Source organism: Cynoglossus semilaevis, chromosome 13 (assembly GCF_000523025.1).
Source record: "Cynoglossus semilaevis isolate Cse_v1.0 chromosome 13, Cse_v1.0, whole genome shotgun sequence".
NCBI lineage: Eukaryota > Metazoa > Chordata > Actinopteri > Pleuronectiformes > Cynoglossidae > Cynoglossus > Cynoglossus semilaevis.
The window spans coordinates 6,894,319-6,902,250 of record NC_024319.1 but is presented as its reverse complement, the minus strand read 5'-3'; the positions used below and the strand labels follow the sequence as shown (position 1 = coordinate 6,902,250).

General features: G+C 38.1%; 1 protein-coding gene and 1 long non-coding RNA gene across 2 annotated transcripts in view; one reads left to right on the top strand and one right to left on the bottom strand.

Moving 5' to 3' along the window:
• The window catches only part of LOC112487961 (uncharacterized), a 2,224-nt gene extending 244 nt beyond the window's left edge, over positions 1–1,980 (top strand). The window contains exon 2 of the long non-coding RNA XR_003051564.1: positions 11–1,980. This is a non-coding gene — a long non-coding RNA (uncharacterized LOC112487961). The remainder of the gene's footprint in view (positions 1–10) is intronic.
• The window catches only part of LOC103388333 (lysophosphatidylcholine acyltransferase 1), a 10,918-nt gene extending 7,402 nt beyond the window's left edge, over positions 1–3,516 (bottom strand). Inside the window, exon 1 of the mRNA XM_008323268.3 lies at positions 3,056–3,516. Within this exon, the coding sequence (XP_008321490.2) occupies positions 3,056–3,178 (123 nt within the window). The 5' untranslated portion in view covers positions 3,179–3,516. The remainder of the gene's footprint in view (positions 1–3,055) is intronic.
• Between the last annotated feature and the right edge of the window lie 4,416 nt (positions 3,517–7,932).

Genomic DNA, 7,932 nt, shown 5'->3' with positions numbered 1-7,932 from the left:
AATTTCAAAGGTGTTTTATCAGCTGTAGAGGTCAGGGCTCTGTAGAGGGCAGTAAAGTTCCTTCACACAAAACTTGCTCATCCATGTCTTCCATGGTCCTGCTTTGTTCACTGGTGCACAGACATGATGGAACAGAAAGCAGAAATCCCAAACTTTTTCCACAATGTTGTCCAAACTAGCACGGTATGCCGAGGCATTACAGTAGATGTCCCAACCTCAGAAAAATCCAATCAAAACATTCAAACCCTTGTCTCACTGACTTGGCTATTAAAAGTCAGGCAAGCGCCATCTTCCTGGCAACCGCCAAACTCAGGCATGTCTATCTTTGCAATGGGAACTCATGTCATAAAGATAAACCACAATGCCAAATTATTTTTTCAGATAATGAAAATATGTCAGACAATCATTCTGTAGGTAAGGAACAGGGCTATCAAATCACTGTCATATTTGAACTGGTCAAACCTGGATAGTACAACAACAGGAACAACAAGAAAAGGACTGTAAGTCAACAATTGTGTTTGTCTTTTACATATATTCTTCAGGCCTAACCTTCTTGGCTAATCCAATAAAACAGTAAAGTGGTGTTGTTCTACTAAATCGTTAAAAACAGACTGACTGTTAAAGTTTAGAAGATTTATCATCAAAACATATTTGCAACTACAACAAAGAAGCCAACACAGACAGCTCCCCAGCTGTTAGCTATAAATGTATAAAAATAAATAGGAACTTCCTGTGACATACGTGACTAATGAGAGCAAACACTGTACAAGACACCTTTCGTGTAAAAGCACACTACATAGTTCACATAGACGTAGGCAGCGATTGTACTGTAAATGTTGTGGGTTCTTAAAAGATCCAACAAACCAAACATTTGTTTGATTTAGACAGTGGGGGTTTACGCAAGTGCTTTTATATCCACGATAACACCACTTATCTTAAGTAAACATTTGTCCTGATAAGAACTATTACTGGCCAACACAGGCCGTCTGCAGTATTTTGACATGAGACAGTTCACATCAAACAGCTCATATCAACTATCCAAAATACTGCTTTCTAAAACTGTAACATGTAAAAGTGATTCACAACAAAAAAAGAGAACATACATTTTTAGAATATACATATCCATGGATCCACTGTACATAAAAACAGGACAGAAAATGTAATATATATATACACACACACGCCTTTCCCATTACAAGAACAGAAATGTTACTTGCTTGGTTCGAGTGTCATTGGATAATGCATTTGTAAAATATTTATACTGAGTCAACGCATAAGAGCCACGTGTCACTTCAACTTTAGGGGAAATTATACAAAAGGTTATTTACTCAGAAATCAGTTAAAAAAAAGATTATCAAAATTATTATTTATTTTGGTTTTGTTTTATGGTGAAATTAAATGAAATAAAGAACTATACACAACCACAAACTAAAAGTCAGAATTCCTTTCAGCAATTAAAATGTAAAAAGCATTTTAAGATCATTACTCCTGTCAACACAGTGAGATATTTAGATGCAAAACAGCATTAGTTAATAGTTAAGTATTTAGGCGTGCAAGTTTCAGTTGTTTCCATCACGTAGATGTGGATGAAAAATGCTACCACCAGTTACAGTTACAATAAAAAAGGAGAAATAAAACCCAATGCCAACTTGACCTGATTAACTGTTAAGCACTTTGTGTCTCGTAAGTGTAGCTTAATGCAATGGTTAAGTGAACTTATTTGTACTAATGGACGCCACAAAAACTGCATCATAATTTGAAAAGTACCAGATTCTGCTTTTTCACAAGGACGTGTTCATTGCATTATTCAGCATATTGGCTTTTTGCATCTTGCCTCATTTTCTTCTCAATTGTTTTGAAATCATTCAAAGGGAGACATTACAAAACAAATGATGCAGCTCTAAGAATGAAAACTAGAAGTCTAAGGGATGGGAGTGGAGCAACAGGATGCTTACTGTCAAGGAGGGAAAAAGAAAAAAATATGTACATTGTGCAACATAAAAGAACAATTGATGGAAGCAGGAAGCCCACTGGCAGTAATCTCTGACAGCCAATCAAATGGCATGGACTAAAAATAGAAATTTACAAATACATAAAAGAAAATCTCTTAAATTAAGTTCAGGCTGAAGATTCACAGTTCAATAAAGGGGTTACAAACGTAGAACACTAATGTTGAAAACTGACCTGAGGTCAGTCCATCTGCAACCTACAAATGCAGACACCTCGAAGATACTAAGTCTGTACATAAAAAAACAATATCTGCAGCAAACACGTGGCTATAAAATTAACACATTTTTTTCGGGGACGGAAGGATCTAAAAGGTCTAATCTGATTACTGACAGAGATGGCGGTTATCTGAGGTGCAGGTCTGCTGTGCTGCAAATCACGTATTCGTATGTGGTTTAAAAACATAAAAAGCCCGCAACCAGCAAAAAACGGGGGTTGGGTGGGGTGAACGAGACCCTTCGTTATCTATCCCTTTCTCCACATGCACACGTGTTGGCTTGTTGGTGGGTGGGACATTCCATCGCAGGCGACAAAGAGAAACCAAAACTATAAGAGAGGCTGCGACAATATTAGATCAAAAGTAAACCACTGCATTCGGCAACGCATGTGTCACCGTCCGAAAACAAGAGTAACAATTATGGTAACAGTTAAAGAGCAACAAGCTAGGCCCATCATGTACAAGGAGCCATGCTCGAGTAACTGCAGCTTAATTTAGAGAGTTGTTAGCACAATAGCGAGAAAAACAGTTGATTTTAAAAACTGAAACATTTAGCGAATTCACGTTATATTTGCTGTAAAGTTTACATTCCATTTTGCGTCATTGCAAAGGCAAGACGCAACATGTATGTTGCTAATGCTAGCAGGTAGGCTAGCAATAGCTCAGCTGCTTTGCCTGCATGTAATTAGGAAAAACTGCCAAGTTAAACGGTACTGACAGCCTTCCCACTGTGTCGCACTAAAGCGAAACTGTCACGGGAAAAAAAAATAATACCATTAATTAGGATGACTCGCGTGAATTAGCCACCTCTCAAAACCTGATTTCATTTACCTTTGCCTTTTCCAAAGGGGTGAGTTTCAAGACGTGCACAAAAGGATTCCTTAACGGTGGAGCTTGGTCCATCTTTTTTCCATCTCCATCCATCGCACATTGTTTGTTACTCGGCAGCTTCATTATTCAAAATAGTCCTTGTGGCCCTAGATGCAGGTAAACGACTTAATAATTAGAAATCTGAGTTAACTAGTGTGAGGGGGAAGGAGGACTTCTCACGCTATTCGCAGTTCCTTTCTATGTGTCCGGCGCCGTCTTGCTAATTGAAGTGGCAGTACGGGGTTATTAACGTTATCTTCCTTTCCCGGGCAGCATGGAAGGATAATGGTTAGCACAAGGATTAGCAGAGCTATTTGAAGTCGCCCTTATCTTCCTGCCTACCGTGCGGTGGACGCCTTCCTCCACGATGCTAGTGTAAATGCTAACAACAGCTGTGCGCATGCGTCTTGTAGCACTACTTATCACGGATTCTCCCAAAGATGTGACAGTATTCTGGCAACTAAACCATGCAAATACCGGTGTTTTATGTTCCACAAATATTTAAAATTGACTTAAAAAACGTACTATTTTTATTATTATTAAAACTTCTTTGCATAAAAGCGAATGCCTTTTTATAAATCAGAATAAAATAAAAATGTCATGCAAGTTATGTCAATATTACAGCCCATGCTATGCTCCATGGTAAAACATGTGCATAGTCGACGAAGCACTGTAGAATATAAATACATACAAAGATCTAATGAGAATGTGTGAAAAAATAAATAATGAGAAACAATGGTGTGCCATTAAGTGGTTTTAGAAGTACAGTAGTTAAAAAGAGAATTGCAAACACAATTGGTAGTAATCGACACTGTCTCTACGTAAGAGCTGGAACTTGATGCAGAATAGGTCAGAATAACTACATATGGTGGTGTTAGGCATGGTCTGGTTGCGCAGCCTTATAACATGAGAATTAAAACTCCATCAGAGACTTGATGTTCTTGAGGTCAGGCTGTGAAAGAATTTGCCTGGGGATATTTTTAAATGTCATTTTTATTAGCGCACATATTTTCTACGTTCCTTCCTCTTCATAAATTAGATCAAGATTGGTAAGTTCCACTACTCTTTACCCAATAGTAATATTCTTCATAAATTAGATCAAGATTGGTAAATTCCACTGCTCTTTACTTACCCAATAGTAATAATGATACGTTTTTGCCTACCTGTTTGATTTTGTGTTTAGGGCGCCATTCTGTGTTGAAAAATAGCAATTTACAACAGCATAACAAACTATAAATCCAAACTCAAACGCTTTTAAATGAAAAACTTGAATTAAAAATAGCTCTACAAGAAGACAAATAACCAGGATTTTGAGAAAATAAACCGTTGTTCTAAGCATAATGAGACATTAGATACTGTATAATTCGTTTGATTTGTTCATTGCAGCTGTCTGTTCATTTAACCACAAGAGGGTGCCAGATTACTAAAATAAATATAGATGAACATCTGTTTAACGAAAGATGAAAACGATTTACATAGATATCGAATCTTCACGCTGAATTATGGTTCTAATTGAACCTTTGTTTTGAAAAAATATAGAAATTTTAATAGCAGAGATTGAAATCCAAATAGAATTTGCAGAATTATTGCAGATGTTGATGAACAAACAGCTATTCACAACTGAACATATGCTGCCATTTAGCGGTGAAAATTGCACATTACATCTAGAAGAGAAAATCGGAGAGTGAATAGATGAGTTAAATAGTCAGGAGAAAGAGTAAAAGAAGAAATAGAGACCAGTAAAGGAAGCGGGTGAAAAAAGAGAATATTGTTGAGGGAATCTTATTGTTACAGATAATATTAGGAAAAAAAATTACTACATAGGTATTTGCCCATATGTCCACTGGGTGAATTGTAAACAAACTGAACTTCCTATTTAACAAAAATTTCAACAAGATAATTTTAAAACAATTCAGTGCCATAATTTAGACAAAAAAGAAAAAAGAACATATGCATAATCAGATTTTATTTTATTTTATTTTATTTTATTTTATTTTATTTTATTTTATTTTATTTTATTTTATTTTATTTTATTTTATTTTATTTTTATTATTATTTATGTGTGGAACATATTTTCAGAGTGCCCTGTGGGCTGACCACATCAGGTTGTTACATTTGCGTTTGACAGAATTCACATCAGACAGGGTTAATGCTCGAGAGAATGGAAGCATGGAAAAAAAAATACAGTAGAAAACAACAATAGTGGAAAAAGGTTTTCCCCATTCGCCACTACCCTCCTTGCCTCCTTTATTCTCTCACCCTCCCTCCCAACCCCCCAATCCCATAGCCGAGGTGCTTAAATTAAAAAGGAAGAAATGCAATTTAAAGACATGGGGTAAACAATCACAAAACACTTGTTTCTGGAGGAGACACAATTTCCTGCTGCCTTGTCCAATTTCTTATGGCCTGGAGGGCTGCTGCATGCGTTTTAACACCTGGTTCTACACCGCTGATTAAAATTGTAATGCCACCGTTGAATCAATCCGTATGACATTTTGGAAATACACAAGTATCAGGACATTTTATATAGAGAGCCTTTTATTCTGCCGTTGTTTTCATTTGAAACAAAAGGGTGTAAGGTGCTGACTCTTGACGGGTGTCACTGCTTTGCCTTCCAACTGTTTGAGAAGCAAAGAGAAAGTTTCAATATCCCACACAAACACAAATAGGCCGTTATAATTATTTTATTTACGTATTCAAAGCCACATCAGTGCATTGTACTAATAGGCTGCTGGGTTTTTCGCGTGAACTCGGGTTTGTTTATCATTAAATGTAACATTCAATGCTTTTCCTCCTGATTTAACGGATTTAAGCTTCAGTGGAATTCAGTCCAGATGTAATGGGTGAATCTCAACACTATTGAACCAATGCACTTCTTTAAAGCAGGTGCACACTGAAGAAGCTAAACGTAGTTTTTCGAACTAAAATGAAGTAGAAGAAGAAGAATCAGCTTTGGATGCCTGCTCAACACACCACGGCCAGGGTGGGATTCGAACCTGTGTACTTCCCATAATGATCCTCTTACCCCTTGGTTATGACATGAGCTGCATTAATATATCTGAGACAAATGAGCTCATAAAATCAGTGAGAGAGGAAATGTGTGAAAGCAAATACTGAAACCAAATTGCAAGGAAAACACGTTCAGCCAATCAGCCGAATTCACCATTGTGATAGACAGTACCGCGAGATAATCTGTAGCAGCTAATGAGAGGTATAGCATTTAGCCACTGCTCACAATAGAGATAAGAAAGATAGAACGAATGTTCAGATTTACTAACACTGTTTCACTACTTTACCTCCTCAGGCCATGCATCTGAGGCAGAGTGACAGATGGGCCGTTGTTTGCTCCACACACACACACACACACACACACACACCAAACCAGTGTTTTACCAGCCCCTGCGTTCATGTCAATCAATGGGCAGCATGTTCCAAAACGTTCAACACACAAAGAGAACACTTTTGGCTGCAGGAAATGGATTGTGTGTAAGACTGGCACACGTGTCAATCACCAAAAGCCCAGCACCAGGCCTCAAGAACAAAGACTTTCACAAACAAAACACACATCACTCCTGAATGACAGTGGGAATACTGTAAGGAAATTCTGGTTGTTTTTTTCCCTAAAACTGTAGTTAAAAAAAAGTCTGTTACTGTACTTCTCTTAATCCGTTATATTTTACTATTACTGTTGTGATTGTTGCACCGTGTGAGTTAGACTGAATTTCAATTTCCATCCTTTGGTCGTTCTGTGCATGTTTCAACAATCTCCTTTAGGGGATCAATAAAGTGATTCTGTTTCTGATTCTGATTACAGAAGTCACAATAAAACTATGACTTTGAGTTTTTCACTGTGGAAGTGAAATAATAGATGGTAAAAAAAGTCATTTAGAAAACTTTGCAGAACGAATCCTATAAGATAGAGAAGAGGATACTGTTGCTTTTGTCCAATAGATGGCAGTGGGATATTGTCATTTTCCAGTGTGCCTTTGTGAAAGTGCTAATCTTGAAGTGATGAAAATAATATTAAGACTTCCATGTGCAGGATGAAAGAGGTCACAAAGGGCAGACGCTCAGATTTTTTAGCATTCAGAACCTAGATTTTTCACACAAGGAACATAAGGAATTTGAGAAAGCTGCTGGTCTGTCCCCTTTCCTGGCATCAAAAATCAGTGTGGTCTATCTGGATCTTCTTATCTCTCTCCTCTCGCTCCATGTCCTTCCTTCCTGTCTGGCTTCTTCAGGTGCCACACTATCTCACAGCCAGCGCTGTAATCCACGTCAGCCCTGTGCTCGGCCCTTTGAAAGAGGAAGCCATTTTGCCGCTCATCTCAGAAAAGCACCTTCCCCGCTCCCTCTGTGTTCTCCTCACGGAGATGAAGGGTAAAGAGATTGGGTTTGTAACCAAAGCCACATGTTGGGCAGGGCAGGGCAGTTGTAAGACAAGAAAGATCTTTGTGGTGAACACAAGTGCTTGGCTGTCCTCTGCATGCCTGTCTGTCAGCGGCGCATCGCTGAGTGGACACCTGTACAACTGTGATTTTACACACGCACGAATACAGTCGGCCGTCACAGTGGTTGTGCAGGTGTCGGTGTTTCATGTGTGTGTTTTAGTATCTGGTGCTGAGTGTCTTCTTAGGAAGAATAATGTTAATGATGGGAAAAGACCTGAAGTTCCATTGTGAAAGAGTCAAAGATGACCACATCTGGATCAAATGAATGATCTGACATCTGATGCTGAAAAACGTTGCCAAAATATTCACTGGATGTCGCTTGACCTTGAGAAAAAAGGACAAAGTGTTCAGAAGACAGAGTTTTCAACATGACTTCATATCCTCCTC